The sequence below is a fragment of the Candoia aspera genome, chromosome 3 (genome assembly GCF_035149785.1).
Source record: "Candoia aspera isolate rCanAsp1 chromosome 3, rCanAsp1.hap2, whole genome shotgun sequence".
NCBI classification, from domain to species: Eukaryota; Metazoa; Chordata; class Lepidosauria; order Squamata; family Boidae; genus Candoia; species Candoia aspera.
This window is the reverse complement of record NC_086155.1, coordinates 159737013-159763573: the sequence shown is the minus strand read 5'-3', so window position 1 is coordinate 159763573 and position 26561 is coordinate 159737013. Positions and strand designations below refer to the sequence as shown.

The following is a 26561-nucleotide window of genomic DNA, read 5'->3' as shown; positions in this document are numbered from 1 at the left end:
CAGAATAAGTGTGTACAGATATACAGAATTCTTTATCTATGTCAGTATACCTTTAAGAATTTGTTTGCAATAGGTTTCTCATTCACACTTTTCCAATGATCATCTGATTCCTTTGTTTGTTTCACATCAACATAAAAACCAATTACAGGACTTCGGCCAACATAAATTGGTGGTTTCCATAATAAAACCAAAGAGTCTTTCCTAACTTCATTACATGACAAATCATGGGGTGGTCCTGAAAGTTAAGAGAAAAACAATATTACAGGAAACACCTCAGTAATTATCAGTGTATAGATAAAATAGTTATCAAATAGAAAAACATGTAACTAAACTGATTTAAGCTGGGAAGAAAGATGGAAAATTGCTCTGTCTCCATGATAAATACCCATTTATGTTTATGTATGTAACATGGACTTCCCAGCATTGGAATATGCATACTTTCATTTGCTTAGTAAATTTTGAAGAATAATATTAGAATCATATTTTTAAAAGCCCCCAAACAAGTTTTGTATGTTACTAATCTAGTTCTTGAGGTCATGTTAAATAATGATCCCTTCTGAGTATCAGGAGCTGATTTCCATAAAAGTTAACTTCAGTACTTAACATAATTGGTATCCTTAACATCCTTAATATCTGGGGACCACAGAATTACTTTAAAAAATGGCCTCCAAGAGTAATGGGAAGGGAATGTCTGGCAATGTAGAAATATCTCCAGGAAGCAAGGCCAACATTTTGCTAGACTTTGGGTGCTTGGAAGGTTTCTGGAAAGGGGGCAATAGAAAATAGGTCCATGAAGTCTACCAGAAAAAGATGAAAAAAGTATTAATTTTAGGAGCAGGGTTTGGGGTTTATACAGGAGATTAGGGCCAGGGGTTGCCCACCCAACTTCCAGGATCAAGTTTCTCTAACGATTTCAGCAAGTGGCTATTGGGAACAGGGAATTTACTAGTACAAGCAGCAGTTCTCCCTTTCTTTCTTTCCAGCTGCTGATTCTAACCTGGAACAGCAATGGTCCATTCTTCACATTTAAAGGGTTGGGTAGCAGGAGAAGGTGTGCCAAGCCCAGCTATGTTAGCAGCAGCCACTTGAAACTGGTATGTCATGTTCTCCTTCAGATCATTTATCTGCAACATAATTGGAACAATACAACATGTTAATATACTATCCTATAATGGAATGAACCAAAGATTCCAAGTCTTTATTGTTTTAAAAATAAATATTGCCAAGATATTAGATACTTTGAATGATTGATATAGAAAAAATAATCAACATACCTTGGCATCATGCTCAAGATCCTGTGTTCATTTTTTGATTTGTGTGTGTGTGTGTGTGTGTGATGAACTTCAGTAACACTGCTGATTCTCAGGAAGGAGGAAGCACATTCCAAGGAGGGGAGCAAGATAAGAGAAAACACAGACTGGAGCTAGAATGTGGGAAGACTAAGAGGTTCAAAGTAGCCCCACCCTGAGAGCCTCCCAGGTTATTTCCTTTTAGGTTAGGTAGAGTAGCTTTAGTCTGGCAAAATTCTGTCTATACGGTATGAGCAGATAAAGAACTGAAGTTTGGCTGGATGATTCTTTGTTGTTCTTGGGCTGTCCCTGACAGTGTGCATGTGTGTGTGTATGAAATTATATATAGCACTGATGTAGATATCCAATATTATAGTACCTTTGAAAATTGCTGGAGGTCTCAATTTTGTTTTGTTTAATTTATCAATATATGTATATGTATATATATATCACCAGCATCATAGTTAAAACCAGCACTGCATTTTGAAAATCACAGGTCTTAGAACAGGCTGACGAAAAGGGACAAATCTCAGGGGAAAATTAGTAGACTACATTATCACTGTATTATGAAAATTATGAATGATAAGCAAAGACCTTATTAACCAAGATGAGAAGAAAATCCTGGTCAAAATGGTCCTTTAAATGTGGAGGAAAAAATTCAAAACTAAGTATAGGTATCTTTGATAATACAAAACCTTTCAAGGGACTATTATTTTAATATAATTGAACACATATATTATGGTTGTAATTAAAATAGCACTCACATGATAAAAAAAATAATCCAGTTATAGGTTTGGATTCTAAAATAAATCAACTTGACATTAACAAAAGGAAAGTTTTAAGCTGGGGCTGGTGTTGGTGATACTGTGGAACACCCCAAATTAGGTAGCAGTCACATGTCTAGAAATATAAAACTCTCTTACCCTATATGCCCTTTCACTAATGGCTTTAATGTTAGCTTCCTTCCATTCCCCAGGTACTCCACCAATCACTTCCCGGTAATTCACATAATAGCCAGTGATTTCCGCTCCACCTATAACTTTTGGCTGTTTCCATCCAAGAACCATTGAGTCACGAACACTTTCAAGCACTGTGATGTCATATGGTGGAGATGGAGGTGCTGTTTTAGGATGAATAATTTATTATTAGGCTAGAAGTATTCAGTTATTCAATCAAACATCTGTATAGAGTTATTCATAGTTTATCCTGGAGTTTCCTCTCTTCAAGCAAAAATCAAGTAGTTAGTAGAAATACTTCCGGGTAAGAAATATAGGCTTCCCTAAACCCCATATTCCATAAGGAAAGATATTGATTAAGATGTGCTATTTAGGAAGTAATGTAATATGGAATGAATACATGTATCATTGTTGTAGCACAAAATGACTATAGCACACTTCACAATAGTGAAGAAGTAGAATGGAAACCAAAGTATTTTTTTTAAATGGACATACCAGTGGTGTACGAGTGTGCGCATATACAGTATAGTATGTTTTCATGTGTGGGTACACATACACTTTTGTTGAATCCAAGCACATGTTTCACAGACGTTTTGTCTTCCTTTCCTCTTTTCCCCACTCTTCATTGTTAGTATTCATGATGCTGTAATATCACATCTGGTTTTTACCTACCTTGCACACAGTAAATGCACATCACAAGTCACAGCAATCCAACTGATGCATGAATGAAAATATTTGGAGCTATATTTTTGAGTGCGGTAAGGAGAAAAAAGTCAATGTCTATCCACCTACATTGACATCTAATATTCCTTCTCTTTCCTGCAATGCCTTCTTGATCTTCAAAATGTATGTCACAGGCCATCATAACTTGGATGTAGTTTACTCAGAATCCTGTTTTTCAGCTGCTGAAACTTTTTGCAAAAATGCTTTCTTATTTCTTAACTAGAAAAAAGAATTACCTGTGCAATCATATAATTTCACAGTAAGATCTATGAAAGAGACTTGTTTAGGGCAACATTAGTGAAAAAGAGTTTTTTTTAAAAAACAACAGTGCCATCTAGAGCAAAGATTTTTCAGCAAATGCCAGAAGAATGTATAAACCACTTCTTCCTGAGCCACACCCCTGCTTCTCTGTAGCATTTGTAAAATAAGACAAACTCCATTAATTCCTACTGACTTTCTAAATACATTTAATATATGTCATTTATTTAAGTTTTGAGTAGGGTTTCTGGCTGTAGTACTGGAAGTTGCACATAACCTGGCAAGATAAGGAATGTTTTTCAATAAATACAAATTTAATCAAGAGCACTTGTTTTGAAATTAGGTAAAGGTAAAGGTTTCCCTTGACATAAAGTCCAGTCGTGTCCGACTCTAGGGGGCGGTGCTCATCTCCGTTTCTAAGCCTTAGAGCCGGCGTTGTCCGTAGACACTTCCAGGTCATGTGGCCAGCATGACGACACGGAACGCCGTTACCTTCCCACCGAAGCGGTACCTATTGATCTACTCACATTTGCATGTTTTCGAACTGCTAGGTGAGCAGGAGCTGGGACTAGCAACGGGAGCTCACCCTGCCGCGCGGTTTCGAACCGCCGACCTTCCGATCGGCAGCTCAGCGGTTTAACCCACAGCGCCACCGCGTCCCATATGTTTTGAAATTACCTTTCCATATATAAAGGTAACATCAAATATTAGGAATAGTCTGAGTCATTTCATATCTATGAACATTTTCAATTTTTCTGGTATTAGAAACTGGCATAGCTAGGGAAAAGATGTTAAATGTTCATGAAGCACTTCCATGGATTTATTTAAGTGAATGTAGTTTGCTTCCACTCAGTCATATCACTGACTGGCTAAGGAGTTACATTGATGGGCATCTTTCCCTTGCTTTCTATTTATATAATTCTGTGCACCATCTTGTGGTCAGTATCCTTGATATACAATGAACAGATAAATAATTTAGATTAGATGTACTTGTGGTCTGTTCCATGTATATGATTATACAGCAAGGATAGTTCCAGTCACCATGGCCACTGGTGAAGTATTATAGTAGTTAGATATCTAAACAGCAGCAACCAGCTAACATGTGATATACAGAATATTTTGTCAATCTCTTTAATAATGTACTCCTGATTATTGCAAGTTCATGACTTGTACTGTATGGTGACCCACCTCCAATCCATGCAAATTTAAACATTTTGGATTTATTGCTTTCTGAATATGAAAGATAGCTATAATTGGGGGTTTTCTTCTCCTTTGTTAGATATGTATTTACAAATGTTTTGAGTAATGTCTTGATGATTTGAACTATGCAATGTATTTTATTATATATTTCTTTAAAGCATATTTACTCTGCTTTTCAGCTAAAAAGTTATCAGAGCACTGTATGTTTCTAACTCACAAAATGACTGATATTATACCAATTAATAATTGTATGTGAAGAACAAGAAGACATTATAAAATCCTGGAAATGTAATACTATTACAAAATAAGTCCCTAGGAACTGAATGTATAAATGGTACTAAATGTTATCAAGATGTTTTAAATGCAGTATATATTGTTATTGCTTAATAATAAGAAACCTAATAAACATTAATCTAACCAAATTAGCAAATAAATGCAACATGCAAGCTTGTTGTTAGATGCAACATACAAATGTGCCATAGCCCTAGTAACCTCTATCTATGTAATGATCTTTGATGGAGGCTGAGCATTTATTAGATGGAGATGATCAAAATGTAGCACTGGCAAAGATATCTATTTGCAACTTGGATGATCACAGATTATAATTGTTTGAAATGAACGAGCTAACAAGGTGAAATCACTGCATATGACCAAAGCTCACCTATATTGTTTTTCTTTTGAATTTTCTCCAGTGTTGAACGATCCCCAGGAACAGACTTACGTGCTTGCTTGGTAGTTGCTTTTTGTGATGAAGGAGTAGGAACTGTGTCACTCACTTTACTGTATGACGGACTCCTTTGCTTACCAGAGCTACTGAGCACGGTTTGCCTATTGGGTTTAGCATTGCAATTTAACAAAGCATCTGTGTCAAAGATAGGCTGGGAGGACTCATGCATGCCTTCCCAGTTGACAGTGCGGCCTGTTAGTCCATCAGCTTTACCACTTAGTCCAGGACATACACCATGAAGCAATCCTCCCCCTATAATTGCCAGAAAATAACAAAGACATTTGAAATTAGAGTTCATTCCCAATTCTCCATTATTCAACAGAATGAAGAAATGGAGACAAAGCAGGACAATGAAGGGACGTTAAAAAGTTAGCTGCAGACAATATATGATATGGTTGGATTATATGAAATTTTAATACAAAGCATATGGTCATGCAGTTAATATTTCTATGAATGTTCCACCAAAAGACCTTCCATTATCTTCAAAGACGGTATACATAAGTTCTATATTTTTTGGAAGGGGGGAATAGTTATATGATCTATTTAAGCAACCTCAGAATTATGAATCATTAAGTTGATGTTTAAAATTGAGACACACTCAAAATAAGATTACTGATGTTTTAATTATTTTAAAATTTTCAGCAACATGCACGATTAAAAAAAAATTGAGTTAACAAGGAAGTAAACTAGACAAATAAATTAATAAACTTAATTTCCCAAGCTATAGCGTGTTAGAAATGAAATACGTACTATAATATGGAATCAGTCTCCCAGATGATTTCTGAGTAATATGAGGGTGAACATAATTTTTATACAGAGTTACAAGGAACACACCCAAGGATGTCTGAGATGGTGAAGGTGAGCAGTCTAGAAGTGCTTATTGATTGGATGACTATGAAACGATGGAAGTGAAATATTAAAAATTATCAATACGTATTTAATGTTGACAAAAGTACAGCCAATAAATATTAATCAGATCTCTAGATATAATTATAATGTTGATTTGTACTTCTGCTATAGGAACAGTGCATTGCTTACCAATAGCTGCCTTGACTTCAATGGCTTCTGATTCCTGTGAATACCCACTTAATCCAGCTGCATTAACAGCTCTGACACGGAAAATGTAGCGATCTCCAGTCATAAGTCCATGACAAGTGAATCTTAAGTAAATCAGTGAAGAGAACACTGTTAAATTATATACTGCTTCATTCTTTACACAAACAATTTCCTTAAAATTTATATGAAATACAGCATATGATTCTTAAGTAGTATGGTAGGATTACAAGGGATATAAAGAAGGGGTAGTCACTGCAGAATTATTTAATAATTATTTTCTTATCTTCTCTCTCCCTTCTTCATCAAGGGAGAGGGGACAGTGGGACTGCACTTATGGACCTTGCTTCCTCCATTATGTTCCTGGATATCTTCATTTTGAAGTTCAGCAGCAAAGAGCTTGATTTACCCATGTAGACTTCTGCATGAATGCCTACATTCATGGAGGAGCAATGAACAAATTCTTGCTCTCACCTCTTATACAACAGAAAATATATGTATAGAAACACCTAAACAGTAATTCTTTAAAAGTTCACAAAGACTGTATTTTACCACAAAATGCCAGATTGGACAATAATTTGGATAATTTTGTTTACTTGTTTACCCGAACTTAAGCACAATGCTCTTAAAGTATTTTACTATGAAATGGTGCCTCTACTGATGAAGCCTTACATATGTATTGCTTTGGTTGAGATAACATATGTCCTGATACTTAGCAGCTACCACTTTATTGTTCACCCTTAGTTATGGTTGAAAATGCTGGTATAATGGTACAAATCATTAGTGTGATATTGAGAAAAAGTGCTCTCTTCCATATCTTGGAATTAGCATTTTTGATGCTTCTTATGAATTGGAAGGCTTTAGGGTTTATAGAGGATTTAATAGGCAGTTCTTGAAATAAATACACCCCCCCCCCAGTATTTATATCTGGTTGTTAGATGATTTAAGATATATAAGAGTAATAGAACAGAAATTGGGGTATCCAATACATCAGTGCCAAGGAAGACTATCTGGCATCCATAAGTCACATAATTCTATAGATTTAAAACTCAACAAAATATTTTACTGATGCCACCTTTCAGGAGGACACTGTGGGATTCAGTTACTGAACATTCATGCAATTTCCCCCCCCCCTTTTCTTTTTGCAAATGATATATAACTGTATCATCTACTACCTTGTGCCTTTCACAGGATTATTGTTGCATGGCACCCAGTGACCAGACCCTACTTTACTTGCTTCTATGTAGTATCCCACCAATTCTTTTGCATCTTCGGATTCTGCCCATGCAACAACTACTGACGTATCTGTATTTCTGATGGGTACAACGTTGCTTGGGGGACTAGGAATATCTAGAAGGAAAAATAAACTATTAGAACATAGGATTCCTGTTTTAACTGTGCTATATTTTCTAATTAATTAATTAATTAATTAAGATTTAGATGCCGCCCAACTCCAAGGCAACTCTGGATGGCTTGCCATTTAGAAGAAACAATACACAAAATATAATGTATGATATGAAATATACATAAATAACATCCACATGGACAGCAAATATAATTTAAAAAAAACCCTTCTAACAAGCAGACCATATCCACCCTACCCCAAGGCCTAGGGAAACAGCCAGGTTTTCAGGGCCTTCTAGAACACCATCAGGCTAGGAGCCATATGGATCTTTGTGGGAGATCTCATTCCAGAGGGGAGGTGCCATGACAGAGAAGGCGTGCTTCCTTGGTCTTGACAGATTACATTGTTTAATCAAGGGGACCCAGAGTGCCAGCTCTTACAAGATGGCAGAAACCCTGAGAGATGGGCGGTCTCTCAAATAGCACTGTAGTTGGAATATGTAAGCCAACAATCAACATTATATTTGAGTGTCCTTTACTGTACACTTACCAAGTCTGTCACCAACCACAGTGGCTTCAGTGGCCTCAGAGGGTTCACCAATTCCAGCTGAATTACAACAGCGAACACGGAATTGGTAGGATTTTCCTTCAGCTAAGTCAAAAAGTGCAAAGCGAGGAGACTTTACTGGGATCTCAGTGTTCACTCTTTGCCAATTTTCTGTTCCTGCAACACACTAAAATAAAAATTTCAGAACTGGAAAAGATCAGTCTCTTCAGCCAAAAAAATCTTATACTTTTCTCTGAAATGAGCAAATGATCCCCACTCTTTATCTGTTCCATCATTTCTGTGACAAGCTAAAGTAAAATATGAATGTGCTGGACTTCAGTATTTTCCACAATCAGATTTGATGGCATGAGATCATTGTTTTCAAACTGTTCAACAATGCTCATATCACACACAAGATCTTGGGTGCCACTCAGAATGTAAACAATCCATGTTTATTTCTTATTTAGCTGATTAACTGACCAAATGTTCTAGGATGCTGTAATTTGAAGGACCTAAAAAGTTCAGCTTTTATTGTGCCTGGATCCAGCAATCTACTCATTACTATGACACTTTCATTTTTTAAATTCTGCCTTGATTTCATTATCTAAATCAAGATTTCCCTGAGCATTTTGGATAGAGGCAACAGAATGTCCACAGCACTAAATTATTTTGGAACCTTGTATCGTGACTCAAAACTACTATGGATGATTCTGCTCTCTTTGTCATTTCTATTATATTTCATATTATGCCCTTTGATATTCAAACCAATCCCCACCCCCCAAAATGCCCTTCCTGTTCTTGCACTAGAGGTGGTCCCTGAATATGATCACATTGTCCTGGTTTTCTCCCTTCCATCAAGCTTCTGTTTTGCCTACTGTATCAATGTTCTTGTGGACTTAGAGGTTCTTTCACAATGGTGTTTGGAGGATTGGGGGAGAGCTGCTGTGAGAAGGTGAAATCAAAACATATCATCTATAATCAGAGCAAGGAAGGTTATTGAATCCTTAGTAATGGCTCTGAAGGCACGGACAATCAAAAGGAAGCATAAAAAAGGTATTTGTGTAAGTTTCCGTTCCTTCAACATTCTCAAGATTCAATCCAATCAGTACTTCAACATTTGAAGAACTAGTTAGCCCCCAAAAATATCACTTCTGCTTATCTATCTATCCATTCATCTATCCAATTTTGGTTAAGCAAAACTGAAGAAAGAAAAGAGGACTTTTCTTTCCCTCCTTTTCCTTCTCAGTGCTATTTATTCAATTATTTCATCTATATTCATAGCTTTTTCTAAATCTATTGTAAATACTATATATTTAAACACACACACACACACAGAGGGTGTCCCCAAAGTCTAAGTACAGTTTTAAGCTTTTAAAGTACTAATACTGTCAGGACACGCTGTGTGTGCGCGTGTGTGTGTCTTTGACGTGAAGTTAGAATAGTTTAAGATGAAAATGTTACCAGTCTAATAGCTTGGCAAAAAATCAGTGAGAAAATGGTGCACTGTCACCTTGTTTTTACCTTTTCAACAAAGTACATGACACCTTCATGACCTCGTTCATATGGAGGTTTCCAGTTAAGTACAATATAGTTCTTTGTCACCTCTGTAACACGGAGGTCTAATGGTGGTCCAGGAACAATACCCTCTGCATGAAGAAGAGCAAAAAAAGAGGTTTATTTTCTCCAGTAAGGGCCCTTCTACATGCTGCATTTTCATTGATCTAATCCTGGTGTTGTGTTCTTGGCAGCTAAGAACTGACTCAACTGTGATGCAGCTCAAATCCCAAACCTTCCATTTTGCTATCATGATACTGGAATTTCTTAGAGTTTTGGTAGACCATTTTGCCACTTTCAGGAATTTTGCCTCACACTTGCACTCCCCACTTGAACTCAGAGATCTTTAGTAGATCACAACAACCTTATCAGCAAGCCTGATCTTAATTCTATGACTCTAATCAATTTCATAATCCTTTTAAAAAACTGCTGAGCTTGATTTTCCCTGTTTATATAAGCAATATATACTAAATTTAGCTTCATCCTGTTGTCTAGCATCTATAATTACTGTCTCTCTCCTTATACATACACAGAGGTTCTATGCTACAATTTACAACCGTAACCGCAACTAGTGCGAAAAGCTCCTGGCTGCAAAATTATAGCATCTTATATAGCATTATAGATTTCAATGAGAATTTAAATCCAGGAATGATGTCTTGATACTCAAATGAGTTTTCCTTCAGACCAACAGCTCAAATTGTTGTTGTTGTTATTGCCAAATAAATGAATATAGCATGAACTGAAGATACAGGGCTACAACTGAAAACTGACCATTATTTTTCTACTTTTTACACAAGACAATTTTTGTTACTCTAGGAGCTTCTTGCAACGTCTGACTGAATTACAATTTTTCCACTCTACTATTGGTGAGATTGAGAAAACATGGATTGGCTCATGATGATCCCTGCCTCTTCTCTGCAGTCACAAGGCCAGCTTCAAAATGCTTTGACTGTCTTAAGCTAGTACAAAATAATAGAAGGCAGATGAGCCTGCAAAACTACTGAAATGCCTTCATGTGGGCAATCAACGTTAGACCAGAACATTTCGGATTCAGAAATGTATTTCCTTAAAGAAGATAAAATAAGCATTTGCAGTCCAACACAACAAATCTGCTTATGTGGCTGGGAACAATATATTTCAAAACTTAAAATTAATAACTAGGTATGTGCAAAACTTACCATTTCAGAAACAGAACATTTCTGAGAACTCTGGAACACTGCTATTGTCCTTCAGACCAAGCCAACTTGACCATTCTGGGGCTGGTCTGATGACTTTCTAAAAGATAATCCTCTGAACTAGAAATGGTTTGTGGTGTTCCAGATGTAGTCCAGCTCTCAGAACATGTCTGCAACACCACAAACCACCTTTGGAACAGTCAGATTGGCATGGCCCAAAGAGAAATAGAGTATTCTGGGAATGTTTTGAACATTTTAAACAGAGTGTTCTGAGTAAGGTTTTGCACGTCTCTTCTCACAATTATTTTAAACAGCATAGTCAAATTCCCTGATTAAACTACAGAACATAGATAAGGTTTCATGTGAGAAGCCAAGACAAAAATGGTGCATAAGCTGCAATGCAGATATGATCTCAAAATAAAATATTGATTTCTATACAGAAGAATTTCTATTACCTGAAGGTTCCTCCTCAGTGACAATAATCTGTCCAGTCCAGGGGGCAGAAGGATGACCTGGACATATTAATAGTGATTTGTTAGGTTAAGCATTGCCCCTTACTTGCACAAACTTTCTTTATTGTAACCTTAATATTTCAGTATGGAAAACAGAATCTGTTAAGGCAATAAAGTCAGGTCTCTGCTCACTTCTCTGACTCAGTTCCAAACTGTTGTACACATATATCTCAATCATACATAGTAGTTAGAGTAGAGACATAAATTATCTCCTTCCCTTACCTACCTCATATTTTCTAAAACTGGGCTCCTTCAAATGTATTGGACTATAACTCCAAATGACCTCAGTTAGTTAGGCCATCCTCATTCCCACAGAAAGATTTCAGATGCCTCAGGTCTCAGAGCAAATACACTTTTCTAACCTTGTGATGTCCAGATGTGCTAGACTAGAACTACCATAACCACCACTGGTCATGAGTGCTGGGGATCTGTAGACCAATGCACCTGGTAAGCACCAAGTTGGGAAAGATTCTCAAAGGGCTCATCCACACAGTCTCTTTGCACTGGTTTTTAATTGAATTACCTACTGTTTCTTGAGGACATGTTCTTACAACAGAGCTTCCATCTTAAAGCCAGTATATGCTGAGATAGACTGAAGCTGGATCAAGGTGATCCAGCAGGAAGCAGTGTCATACATCAGGAAATAGAACCAGAACTGCTATGTGAACATTTTGTATCACATGGCAGGGAGTCTTTGAAGGGTCAACTACCTCTTGGGCTCCAAATGGCCTGCTGCAGGAATTTGTCTTCCCACCCAACTGTGGGGCTCTGTATCACTGCTTTCACTGCTGGAGAAAACTGATCTTTGACTGGTGACTATTTTCCTTATATTTGTGTGTGTTTCATCAGGAGAACATCAACCTCATGGAAAAACTCTCCTTTGGTGAATTCCTTGCCAAGTTAGATAGAGAAGGTAGGGAGAGAGGGAGAATGGAGCAAAGGGAAGATTGATTCTGGTGACCCTTTCACAAACAGTGCTTGTCAATAAGCCAGCCTTGCAGGGGCTGCAGCTTGAGCAGGTATTCAATGCTTTGTTGGCTGGAGCTGCCTGGTTAAAAAGAAGAGGGTACTGGGCAAGGCAGTGAGGGACTCCCTCAACGGATGTCATGCCAGAAGGATGAAAGGAGGAGGCAAGGACAATGGGAACTGCAGTAGCATCAAGGCAACCCAGGAGGTGGAAGAAAGAGATAACTCAGATGTGCAGCCACTGTCAAGGAGGGTTGCCACCATCCAGACATGTGCCAACAGCTGCTCTCACAGTAATTTATTTCTCAGGAATGACAGCAGTAGTGAGGGCAGCAACATTACCAGCCTTCTTCCCAGGAGGAATTAAAGGAAACACTGTGGGGTCAGGGTGCAACAGTTTTCGGGCCAACAGACTTTCTTCCCATTTTAGGGATAGGAAGAAAGCACATTGTGAGGGCTGCAAGGATTAAGCAAAACTCAAGAATTACAGTGGTGGAAAAGTACTTATTGGGTTAACACAACTTAAACCATTCCCTTCACAATATATAAATAAGTGCTCATTTTTAGTGGCTAGTAAAAAGGTTGACTTAGATATGGTATCTCAAAATTGTCACTACAATGCTTATTAAATTGAGTTCTAAATTTAAATAGTATTTATTTAATATATCTGTCAATCATACTAAAGCAGACTCTTGTAAAATAATACATCCTTGCCATAACAGGATTGGAAAGAGGGTTAAAAATGATTGATATACATTGATTAAAAACAACTTTAAGAGAATTAAGAGCATTTTAGCATCTGTCCAATTTTGCTTAAGCCAAAAATGTTAGCAAGTTTATTTTTTATTAGGTCTGTAGTCTTAGAAGGATCCTTGATAATACTTGGCAGAAGAAGCGTATGATGGCTTTAGATTAACTACATTGTCAAAGCTGGACAATTTCCTTGACTATGAAATCAAAATACTGATGTTGAAGTGGTAAACAGGTAACGTGGATAGATAAAATGTTTCGCTAAAATGGTTTAATTCGGAGCTCCCATTCAAAAATGTACTTAAGGGGAAAATTATATGACATAGTTTCTTTGTGTACAGTGTTCTGGTTCTGGTCCCTGTACTGGGCATTTCAGATAATGATACATAAGCAGTGGTTGCAAGGAAATGTTATAAAAAATACAAAGGTGTTTTGTTCTCAGCAAATTTTGTTTTGATTAATGAAGACTTTGCTTTATTATTGCTCCCTCTAGTGGAAAGTTCTTAGCCTTTGTTCATATCTTCTAAAAATTAAAATTTCAAATTTCTTGATGACAAACATTAGGAAGTCTCTTACTTTTAAGTCTAGCCCTATCAGCAGGATCTAACACTGCCACAGGTTCTGAGATGCGGGACGGAATGCTTATTCCAACTTTATTCACAGCCCGGACACGGAATATATAGGAGCGCCCTTCAATTAATCCTGTGACAGGAAAGCGAGCAAACTTCACTGGGGTTTCATTGCACTGGGACCAGTGAGTGGTACCAACTTCACACCTGGGGGGAAAAAAGTGAGAAAGGCAAAATGACATGGAAATAATGAATGCACTCTCACTTGTTTCCAATTCTTATGTTTGCTTTAATGCACCTGTTTGCTTCCTCTTCCTCATAAAAGCTACACAAAGAAGTTGGAATTCAGTAACTATTTTTTATGGCCACTGAGCATAGATTTATTGTCTATTCATAACGTAAAATGAAATAAATGCATTTCAAAGATTTCCGTAAATTTAATACACTGGAAAAGACACAGTTCTTATGTTTCCTTCTGCGTATTCCACAGGCATATAAACACCTATGTCTGCTAGGATGTTGGATTATAAAGGTCTGATCCTGTAAAGCTTGTAATGGTATGTGGGAAAGACCTTGGGAGATGGGGCGAAGACATGCTGCCTAGGGAACGGTCAGATAAGAGAGGGCATAGCCTGCAGCTGGTCTCAGAAGAGACCCTCCGTAGCTTCTTGGGCTATAAAGGAGACAGCGGGAGATTTGTACTTTCAGATTTGCAAAATTCTGTTAATGTAGCCTTACAATAAAGTAGAATTAGCTCATCTGTTGCGTTTCCTGCCTGATTTACCTGGGAAGACAGACAAAGCTTTTCTTATGTTAATAACTTAGGACTTATCAACCATGGTGATAGGTAGTAGCTACAGGGTTCTATTCAGTCCTCATCCACTCCTAATCAGACTTATGTAGGTGAGTTCAGTCACTTATTTTACTTGGGATTTTATTTACTTGGGCTTCCTGTCACGTTCACTCTAAACATGAAGGACTATGTCAATGTTCCTACCCTGATCCCTGTATATCACCAGCACAGCTTCTTCTCAGAACATTCAGTTTTATGTACATAGATTTTCAGACATTATATTCAATGTGTAAAAGTTCACGGGTTAAAGTAAGTTTCTCAAATTGCAGTTGGGACCTCTGAGGAGGGTCACAACTGTTTTTAAAATCTGATGAGGCTTATGCAGGCAAAGTGGAAGCACTGTCAAAACTCACTCCAGTCTTTGTTTCCACTTTGCCTGTGCAAGCCCGCAGTGGGCAGCTGTGATACTGCAAAGTTTGAAAACTCCTGTGATAAATAGATTAAAATTTAATTATTAAAAATAAATGGTATATTTATTTTTCTTCCAGCATTAATCTCAATTAAATCATTAGTTTTGTTCATAGGTGAGAGGTGTCACATGTTCATTTATCATTTTACATGGCCACAATACAACAGAGTTTTAAGGTTAGTCACTGGGGTATCTTATATAATATTAGGGGAAAAACTGAAATTCAACAATACAATCAGTGAAACAGAGAGGAAAAGATACTAAAATACTTTAAGTGTAATATGTAGGGTTTCCTTGGCATTATGATTACATGTATTATCAGTATAGCAACTCATATTCTGGAATATGTGTTAACTTGAGAAAATATCAAATGTGATATTGTAAGAATCAGATATACTAAAATTTTCTTAACCCAAGTTTTCTTTACAGTCATATTGACAAAGAGATTACTTGTCATTTCAGTCTAGCATAAATACTAACTTATCTATGAAATATCCTAAAATGGGATGTCCACCATCAACAGCTGGTTGTTTCCAAGAGATGATGACGTAATCTTTGTTAGCATCCAAACACTTCACATCTAAGGGAGAACCAGGGACTCCTGGTATGTCAGCTTCAGCATCTACATGGTAGGAGACATGCATTTAAAAATCTGACTGTTAGCAAAATAAGTTCTTATTAGTACAGTTCTAATTTTTCACTAATTTATCCATAACTGGATGTCATATAAAAGCACAATCTTATTAAGAATAATGAAGAATTTTTTTTCTTTTAATTTCACACTCCCTCCCTCCTTCAGTGCACCTATTTAATCCTACAATATCCTTGTAAGTATACTAGATTGCTGACCTGTTTTTAGAACATCCGAAGAACTTCATATTTAGGTGGGAATTTGAACCTGTTTCTCCGTTATTTCTCTGTAGTTTAATTATTATACATTCTATGATAAATTTTAATTAGACTTGGATTGTACTTTCTTTGATGTTAGGAAATGAACCACAGAAATATAAGTTATTACACAATTTTTGAAAGGAAGGCCAAAATATGAAATAAATAAATAAATATTGTGCCTTCGAGTCATTATTGACTCCTGGAGACTGAATTAGTCCCTGCAGTTTTCTTGGCAAAGTTTTTCAGAAGTGGCTTGCCATTGCCTGCTTTCTAGGGCTGAGAGAGAGTGACTGGCCCAAGGTCACCCAGCTGGCTTCATACATAAGGCAGGACTAGAACTCATGGTTTCCCAATTTCTAGCCTGATGCCTTAACCATTACACCAAACTCGTTCTCTGAAATAAATATAGGAAGCATGTTTATGTAATCTTATATTCATTTGCAGTAGAGTAGTCTTTGCATATAGTTTTATGTTGTTTTCCAGATTTACCAATAGAGTACAAAACTCTTCCATTCTTCCATCTTTCCAATCACAAATCCCCTAATTCCTAGATATTGGTGATTATGTAGATTTTATCCAGCAAGCATACTATATTGCAACAGCACTAGGCTGAGGGAGGTTATTATAGCATCATGTCTCTCCAAGGGAGCTCCACAGCTTTTGGAACTTATTTAGTGAAAAATGATTTTTTTTTCAAGTTTTGAGTGAGACTTTACAAAACATTAACAATGATTTACCAATATAGCTTTTTTCCTACTTTTTCCTTTTTATTATATTGCTATATATCTTGATACATTATATTGTTTCAATACAATGATATTTGTACAGTATTAATTAAAGTTATTAACATTCTATGAGAGCCAGTTTGGTGTAGTGGTCAAGACCTTGAGCTAGAAACCAGGAGACCATGAGTTCTAGTCCCACCTTAGGAACAAAGCCAGCTGGGTGACCTTGGGCCAGTCACTCTCTCTCAGCCTAAGAAGGAAACAATGGCAAACCTCTTCTGAAAATCTTGCCAAGAAAACGGCAGGAACTTGTCCAGGCAGTCTCCGAGGATTGGACACGATTGAATGGATTTTTTTTTAAAAAAATTAACATTCTATTGTTTAAATAACTTTCAGTATTGGAAATAGAGAGAAAGAAAGATATATTCTATCAATATTAGTTACAATTTAGAATATCGATATTACAAAGCATAACATTATTTGACTTTTTCATACAAAATTGATTATAACATTAGAAAGAAGAAACTGCTGCAGATTACCTCAAAATGTTTGTTATACAATGTAGGTTTTGGTCTTAAGCTAATTGCTTAATATTGAAAATATCACAATTATTACATGTTAACAAAACGAAGAAAAACAGATAAGTAGATCATATTTTACAAAAATTAAAATACAAAAAATAGTTAAAAAGAAAGAAATGGAGAAAGGAAAAGGATCTATTGGGTTTTTAATTTCACCCTTTTCGTACATCTGCTAATTTGCTGTACTGTAAACATTTAAGCCTCCTTGGAAGCCAGACTGTAAGTGATTATATTTGCCAGGCTTGGTGATGTATGGAATGTATGGGAACCATTCTTGCTTAAATGTGGTTAGACTTCTGTTCTGTATATATACTGTTAGTTTTCCTTTGCTGCATATTCTCCAAGTTTAAGTTCCCAGTCAGATATTGCTGGCATTTTAACTGTTGTACTGGCTCACGCTATCTGTGAAATTGCAAATAACCATCTCTTGGGAATGTTCTATATTTGTGAGAGCATGTATTTTCGATCATGTTCTACAGGAGGAGTGTGATTTCCCTAGGTTCTGCTGCACTGGCGCCATTCTGGGCTTGATCACAGAGCCAAGAATTTGAAGAGCTTCAGAGCTGGCATTACTCTCTTCAGCTGCTTTCAACAGCTGACGCTGTGATATAGAGGCACTGCATGGACCAGTGAAACGTGATCATCAAACACTTGTTCAACAGAAATTCCAGAACTTGTTAAAAGTATACACTCTATGTGAAGTGCATTAACTGTACAAAAATCTAAAGGCAACCTGACTGAAAAATAGTAACATCAATATCTATAATTAACAAAGTACAAAACTATGTATATAAATTTAGAACTAGATAAAGTGATGTTTGTAGGATTACAACTCTTCCTTTAAAACAAAATCTGTGAATTGCCCTCATAAGAATACATTCCATAAATATTCTGATATCACTGATCATGGTGTGGTTTAGAAACCAAAGTTTACAGTTTACAGAACCAAAGAGCTCAAGCATATGTTTATGTGATAACACAAAAAAGATGATAGGGCTTACTTGTTTGAGAGAATCAATGTTGGGAAAAGAGCCTATGCAGATCAGGTAATTCTTACACATACAGCTATTATTTTACCATTTTCAGCAAATACAGTCTTTCTAAATCATGAACGCTGAGACGTTGTGAGTTGAATTTGTATGTGTATGTGCCAAATTGAAAGGAAAGGAGTTTTCCCAGCATTTTGGTCTATTTATATCAGATGCGAAGATTTGTTATTACATTTCCTGACATTTATATTTTTAGCAAAGGATGGCATCAAGATGCTCCAAAGGCACCTATATGTTTTCAGCAGTGGCAGAATTTAGGGGGAAAAATAGATCAGTTACATTTCCTGCTTTCAGCATATGCAGCAGACTTTCTTTCTCGTACAAAATATCTGCTTTACTTCAGAGATCAAACAGTCATAGTAAAGTTCTGAAACATCTGCTCCACCCTAACTCTTTTTGATTCTTTCCAACCCAATAGAAAGTTGGGAAATAATTACACAAAATGATAGGGATGTGTGCGTCCATTTGCCTATCATCAAGATCACCCCCTGAAATACAGCATGACCAACTGGTGTGAGGAGAGAAACTATCAGAATAAAGACTGAACTTGAAAATGGGCTGGATCAAGCCAAAAGTTGCCCCCCCCCAAAAAAAAATTCCCCAAGGCAGCCCAATTGGAGAGGCAGTCGGGCAGTGGCTAGGAATGTGCCAACTCCTCTGTTCTTAGCCTCCTCTCTGTTTCCTCCTCTATCACATGAGCCAGAGTGGAACTATTATTAAGGGACTGGAAATAATTCCAAATGCATCCTTTGCATGCTTTCCCTATTTTGTTATAGTCCTAACAATACCACCCCTTCACTTCCTCCTTTTAACTGCTTATTTACATTTTTAAAAAATTTTTGCCACTTTGGCAAAATAATATATAATCTATATTGGAACAGAAATTTTGTTTTAAATTCAGCCGGTCAGATAACATTGCATAAACTGATATGAGCCAGCACCTGTTCCAAGTTTTTAAAATCTTTGTACTACTTATTTATAAATAAATAAATACTTTTATAAGTAAAGCAATATAGTATGCAATAACCTACATAATGATCTGGGAGGGCACCCCCCTGAAGCATTACATGCTGAGTAGACCTGTATTGAGCTTGTATTGGCTGTATTGCTAATTAATACACTGAATGACAGCTTTTAATCTCTGCTGTTTTCTAACATACAGCAGTCTCACCTGTATTCCAGTTGTCCTGATACTTAGTTGTTTTAAGAAAAGAAAATATATTTGTTTTGACAAGTAGTAGGGGACAGGCTGATGCAGAGAACAAAGCAACTTTCTTGAAAATAAATATGTATTTTAAAATAATGGTGAGCCTCATTAATAATGCCTGTTTAGGTATTATAGGTTATATATATAAATTAATTTTTACTTCCTATTGAGGATTCCAATTATTTTATTTATATATTTATTACTTAGATATATATTCTGCCTTTCCTCTAGAAGCAAAATGTGGCCTGATGTGATGGACTTCAGTAACACTGCTGGTTCTCAGGAAGAAGGGAGCACATTCCAAGGAGGGGAGCAAGGTAAGAGAAAACAGAGTCCAGAGCTGGAACATGGGAAGACTAGGAGGTTCAGGCTAGCCCTGCCCTAGAGCCTCCCAGGTTATTTCCCCTTAGGTTAGGTAGAGTAGCTTTAGTCTGGCAAGATTCTGTCTTTATGGTGTGAGCAAATAAAGAACTGAAGTTTGGCTGGATTGATTGATGTGAGGCCCAGCCCAAGAAAGACAAAGAATGAATCTGGTGAATTTCCTGCATTAAATGATAGTTTAATCATAATGAAAAATATAATTATAATTAATGGTAATCAGAACTGGAAAACATAATGGTATGGAATATGTTTATATTAGAGAAGAAAGAATAACACTGAAATCCCTGTCACTGGCACCACCCACACTACTGTCTTTTATTTCATCATTACTACATCTTACCTCGGACAAAAACATAAGCACTGTACTCCTCATAATAGTCTCCCATTGTCACACGAAGGGTATAAAGGCCTTCATCTTCTTTATTAGCATGAGTCAGGGTCAATGAGGCTCTTTCTCCACTCCAATGCATCTGAACCCATTTTGATGGAGAAATCAAAACTCCTAAAAATAAAAAAGATGCCCTGAAGAGATACCACACACAAATGCAACTGCGCCTATGAACACAGGTGCATATAGTTCTAACCATTCTATATCTTCAGTATCTGCCAATTGAGATGGTTACTATCCCACTCTGTCTAACAGTAGGGCCATCCTCAGGTTTCAACAAGAATATAGAAGAGGCTTTCACTAACTAGCTAATATGGTATGGGTAGCTTTTTCTGTTATACAGTGCAAACAATTTATTTTAGTCTTTAATGAAGAAAAATATTTCTTAATCTGAATAATAAATAGTTTTGTGGTTTGTTGTATAGGCCATGATGGCTTATAAGCAAATCATAGTTAAATATCCTGGCTTATTGTAGTACAGGAACTCAGCCACACTCTGAGAATAAAGGTAGCATTAGTACAAGTAGTCCTTGGCTTACATCCATTCGTTCAGTGACTGTTCAAAGTTATGGCAGTGCTGAAAAAATGGACGTATGACTAGTCCTCAAAGTTCTGACCATTGCAGCACCCCCGCAGTCACGTGATCACAATCCGGGTGCTCGGATGTCCAGCTTCCAATTACAACATTGCAGTGAGCTGTGGTCACATGATTGCCATTTGCGACCTTCCCTGCTGGCTTCCCACAAGCAAAGTCAATTGGGAAGCCAGCAGGGAAAGTTTTAAGTTGCTCTGGTAAATCACTCCTGCTTTTTCTCCTGCCCTTAGCACACACACCCTGCCACGCAACCTGCAGTGGCCCTCTCCTGGCCTCCTCTGACTTGTGCGCAGCTTGCGCTGACCCTCCCAAGGCCTTTCCCAGCCTCCCCCACATCTTGTGGCACACCGCGCTTCTTACCTGGGACTCCCGCCCTTCCCACTTAACGACCTGCACATCCTGGGGTTATAACAGCAACTGGGGTTGCTAGGATTGCTGCTGCTAAGCGATGCAGTCACCTGATATTGTGCTTTATGACTGCATCACTTAGCAACAGCAATCCTGGTCCTAATTGCCATCGTAACCTGTATAGGATTTAGTCTTGCTACAGCTTACTTTCTATTAGGCGGTCCACATTGTCCCCTAGAACCTCAAATTTATAGAAATATCCTAGGCAGACATCATCGAAATGAAATGAAGATAAACAAAAAGAAGTTTATCTTGCCATGCATGCTTACCATTCCTGTACCACTGGATTTCTGGGTGGAAACGCTTAATATCAGGATGAATGATAACTGTGCAGCCCAGACTCATTGTCTCACCTTCTCTTCCAAAAGAAACATCAAATGCATCCAGAAAATGTATCTCAAACCTGGAAGCATAGCCATATGGACTAACACCAACTGTAAGGAGAAAAACTGTGCTTATTCCTTTATTAAAGCTGGTTTATTCAAAGTCAGATTCTAAACCCTATTTTCTTCTCCTGAAAAGGTAATTTTTCAGATCCCTAATATTGGTAGCAATTTTAAACAGATTGCATACTGGACTGGGAAACATATAGTATAAGTAAAAGTTGGTCAGTTTTCTTTACTATAAGATCCCAATTAAAAACATTCCTGAAATTCTGTTCACCATTCTTTTCATCATATTATTTAAGTGAGGCTAACTATATTTCAGTGTTCTATAAACACTTTAAGTTGATTTTTTTTCCTCTTTTGATCATGATTTAAATGAAAAGGGATGTTAATGTCTGTGACTGGATATTACAAATCTGGACTATATAACTATGTTCAAAAATGGGTTTGGCACTCCTTTAATTCAAACTGCGTGTATTAATTTAAGAACAGCCCTGAAAAATTTAAAGAATGGTCCTTTGGTTAGAATATTATTCAGTGAGAGATTACCCCCTTGCTTCTGTGGTTGTCTTCATTCTGAAATTACCTGAACAATAAGTTTAGGGAACCAGATAACTCATCTGAAAGCAAAACTGGGTTAGGGTCAGGGTCAGGATCAGGGCAAAATAGGTTCTATGCCTTCAAAAGGTTGCATTTGTTACTTTCTGCCTTGGGCATTTTTCTTTCTTTTCTGAGTAAATGTCATGTCAACTCTGATTTCCATAATAACAGATGTGTTTTAGAATCCTAATGACCTAATTTTTTTTTAATGTTCTAAACAGTCTATGTGTCAGTCTATGTTTTGTTCACCAAATAACAAAGTAATTCTTATGAAGGGCAGTTAAAGTAACTGGCAATCTAATGAAAGCTAGATAAAGCAGTGAATTCAGCAGGGCTGCCAGATCTGGGCTGCAAAGAATATGGTTATTAGAGGTTTTTGTACCTCTTTGCTACCATCTAGTGGTCAACTGGAATTTGCAGCCCATATCTGATAGCTCCAATTTTTAGAAGTCTAAGCCTCATGTGGCGCAGAATGGTAGGTGGTAGTATTGCAACTGAAACTCTCCCCCACGAGCTGAGTTCAATCCCAGCAGAAGCTGGATTCTCGGGTTTCCAGCTCAGATCAACTCAGCCTTCCATCCTTCCGAGGTTGGTAAAATGAGTACCCAGCTTGCTGGGGAAGGTGACAACTGGGGAAGAAAATGGCAAACCATCCCGATATAGTCTGCCAAGAAAATGTCGTGAAAGTGGCGTCCCCCCAAAGGGTCAGACATGACTCGGTGCTTGCACAGGGGACCTTTCACCTTTCAATCCTTTAAAAGGGGGTTCTCAAATTTTGTGATGCTGTGATCACCTAAAATAATGACTTAATTGTAGAACATGGATGACAGAAAAAAGTAAAGGTTAGAATTGCATAATATCAGCATGGAATGGCTTTTTGCCAGATACTTTATTTTATTTATGCTTAAAATAAATACTTAGAATGTTAAAATAAAATTCTACCAGATGTGTTATCAAAGACAGAGATAGAAATAAGAAATATTCTCTCCCTCCAAATTGCATCTGATATTGTAGCATAAGATTGTCCTGACAAAGATAAAGCATTAGAAAATATTATACTTAATACTTTCAAAAGAAGAGAGTGTATTTCTTCTGACAATAATCTTCTCAAAAGGTTCTATATACATTCTCTATAATATACATAGAATATTCTATGTACATTCTCTATAATGTATATAGAACATTATAAAAAATTATGCTAACATAATCACATTTTTGAATGACCTGCTATGATTTTCCTCTTACTGAAATTTATCAACAACTTACAGCTTAGCGGTAGTGTGACAGTTCCAGCATGGAAAAAACTTTCATCAAATTCTCCTTTCTTATATCCTATAATAAAATACAAAACAAAAAATAAAACAAGATTTCTGCTAAGTGGTCATCTATCTGACGGCTACAAGACAGAACTTTTAGCAAGCAGTACAAAGAAAATGCTTAAGAATGAGTCTTTGGACAAACCTACTTTTTACTACTACAGAAGCATAAGCCGAAAGTTCTCCTTTGACATTCATGGCAGAAGCACGATATTGAGCAGTGTCTTCAAAATCACATCTGTGAAGAATGAAGGATTTAGGAATAATGTCAATGTCACTAAAAAGAATGATGCTCTTATATTTTACAGTATTTTTTAAAATAGATACTTTGGTCCCTTCCACACATGTTGGCTGTTCCAATTTTAGATTGTTAGCGTTTTTGCATGTCCCCATGATACATGAGTCTTCCAGTAGGCTTTGCACTGGACTTTGCAGCTTCAGAAGTTAATTGGTCAACTCCTGCTGCAAAGAAAATGCTGTGAAGAAGACAGTGTTTCTTCATAAAAGCTGAGTGAGCAGTTTCCCATTAGTGGGAATGCCTGCCTTGTTCTGCTTGTTCCATTTTGGTGCCTGTGGTTTCTTCTCCTGAAATGAAGTTGCCATGGTTGCATGGCACCATCCCCCATTCATTTATGGTCCCTACCAGGGGCTACTTTGCCATGCCCCTGCATAGTGACTCATTGTTTTTTGTTTGTTTACTTTTTTCCTTGCCATGAAAGTAAAAACGGTGAGGGAAGGGAAACAAAGGGGTGAGGCACCAGCTAGCTACCATTTTAGGCATCCCCTGCTGGCCACTCAGAAGGAGCACTGGCTGGCTGAAGGAAAGGGAGAAAGTCCATGGAATGGTAAGGAGCAAAGCCAGTGGCTGTGTGGAAGGGGCCTTTCTCCCATCTTAGTTAGCAAAATGTTGCTCAGATTTGTTTATCATGTTCTCTGGCCTCCAAGATTGCTCATTCAACTAAATGAAAATGTTAGCATAAGAGAAAAAGGTTATATTGCATGGTAGAATTCAGAGTGGTGAGTATGAATAAGCTTCATTATGATTTTAAAAGCAGATGTGGTATAGCACAGGCAATTTCTTTTAAAATAAAAGGAGCTTGAATTTACCCCATTGTTCAGTACCATTGGGATATAAATATTTTACCTTCATTGCACTATTTTCTATGACTTATCTAATATACAGTATTAATACCAGTATCTAATTTGATTGTTCACTTTCACTTAATGTTACACTATATATGAATTTTTCCCTACTTCCTACATCTCAACTCATGCAAGCAAATATGTTTTATTACACCAAATTCACCCATATTTTACCAATGTGATGTTCTACCACTAGACAATAATTTCTAGTTTCTCTGCTGAATTCAATTCTTGCACAAAGTATTTTCAAAACTCTAAACTGTTTAGTAAAGGACAGCTGTCAGAATCTTTTAAATGAATGGAGAGCAGGATGGGGATAGGAATACAGCAATGTAGTTAGAGATATGGGAAAAAGGGAAATATCACACATTATTTAGGGGTTCAACAAAAAGGAGAAATAAGAAAAGCGACTGTTAAAGGGTTTGGGGTTTTGGTTTGGTTTTTTTTGGTTTTTTAGTTCTTTCAACCTTACCTCAGGTTCTCAATATATCCTCCTGGGAACAAATTTCTCCACAAAAGCAGTTTCTTGTGGACCCCTTTTTCTTCATGGAACAATTTTCTCAATTTATACAACAGGATTGTCTTTTGCCAATGAAGAAATAGGATAATGTGCTGCATAGCACTAGGATCTTACGTCCTATGCAGTTACACTGTAATCTTATCTCTTAATAATATTTTGATTGTTTTAGGACCTTAAGTCTTATTAGCTCTGTTTAGGAGGTCAGCCTAAGCATGGTCACATGACTAAGCTAGAGTTCATGGAAGATAAATGTTGATTCACTTCAGCTGGTATTTTGTACATTACTTGAGATGATGTGTCAGAAGTGAATCTTTATGACAGGCAGTGTGATTTTCTCACACTCTATGGGCAAAGAAATGAATCAAGGTATCAATCCCCAGAGTAGCTTGAATTCCAAGTCAGGATAGCATCAGCCCAACCATTAGGCAGAAGAAAGTGACTATCCCAGCAGTCAATTCTAGGCATCATGAAAAGGCAGCAAACTGTTAGTAATTTAATTTGTCCCTAATATATTTTTAGATATTAGATGAAGGGATTGTGATATTTTTTGTTTCATGTGCCGAAATAACTTGTCTGAATGCTCATATTATCCAACATGTTACTCCTGCACCACAAGCAGCAAAAGTATCTTACACCAGACTGCCACATGCAAGTGGAAAGTGCTTCCACTCACACATTAAATAAGGGGTGTTGTCATAACTGTTTATTACTTTCTATCTTCCATGACTTTTAGCCCTTCTACATCATTCTGGGAGGGTCTCCTGGATTTCTGTAATTGAGAGAAGCTGCAGTACTTTAGGTTCAAGTTAATATTTGTGGAAATGCACAAATAATACAGAAGATGCCACAATGTTAAATTTTGTTTTATATACATTAACTTATTAAAAATGATTCCACAATGGCCATTTTTTAAGGAAAACCTAGTCAAGGCAGTTTGTATTGCACAATTTTTCTGAAAGGTAAAATCTTCATCTTTCCACCAAAAGAAAAAAGTTGTGGACAATGAATTCCAGATGTGCACAGAGTTACATTAGCAGAATAAATAGTGTTTGAATGGAAAAAAAATGAATCAGACAAAGCCCTAAGGCTTTGATGAAAGAACTATTTGGTTCTAAGCATGTAAACAGAGGCATGTTTGGTAGGTCAGTGTTTGTCTGAAAGTCATCTTTAGCCTTGCTGTTAGTATCTATTAAGTGCTTAAAACTATATTCTAGTTAATAGAATAACTAGAATTAGAAAATTAATATTTTCTAATGGCTTTCAGAGTAGGATTAGAATCCATCATGAAGATCATAGCAAAAAGAAAAGTAATTTAACAGACTCATTTGCTAATGATGCTGTTATAGAAATTGCTGGTAGGTTTTCAAAGCGTTTTTTAATTTTTATTCCTTGAATATATCCTAGCATTATAGGTGGATATTTAGTTGAAAATTTAGATATAAAAAGGGGATCTAGATGTCATAGCTAACACAATTATATGGCAAAC

General features: G+C 36.8%; 1 protein-coding gene across 3 annotated transcripts in view; it reads right to left on the bottom strand.

Moving 5' to 3' along the window:
- The window catches only part of MYOM1 (myomesin 1), an 86166-nt gene that overhangs the window by 27025 nt on the left and 32580 nt on the right, over window positions 1–26561 (bottom strand). For 2 of the 3 annotated variants that reach the window (XM_063299140.1, XM_063299141.1), the window contains exons 7-20: window positions 23562–23650; window positions 23363–23428; window positions 21380–21544; window positions 20060–20221; window positions 15366–15507; window positions 13631–13830; window positions 11282–11338; window positions 9619–9743; window positions 8101–8284; window positions 7382–7556; window positions 6192–6313; window positions 2213–2409; window positions 998–1124; window positions 51–235 (exon numbers count right to left, since the gene is read on the bottom strand). In XM_063299140.1, coding sequence (XP_063155210.1) covers window positions 51–235; window positions 998–1124; window positions 2213–2409; window positions 6192–6313; window positions 7382–7556; window positions 8101–8284; window positions 9619–9743; window positions 11282–11338; window positions 13631–13830; window positions 15366–15507; window positions 20060–20221; window positions 21380–21544; window positions 23363–23428; window positions 23562–23650 — 1996 coding nt within the window. Of the gene's footprint in view, window positions 1–50; window positions 236–997; window positions 1125–2212; window positions 2410–5087; window positions 5406–6191; window positions 6314–7381; window positions 7557–8100; window positions 8285–9618; window positions 9744–11281; window positions 11339–13630; window positions 13831–15365; window positions 15508–20059; window positions 20222–21379; window positions 21545–23362; window positions 23429–23561; window positions 23651–26561 lie in introns of all 3 variants that reach the window. The other variant, XM_063299142.1, reaches the window with a different exon arrangement.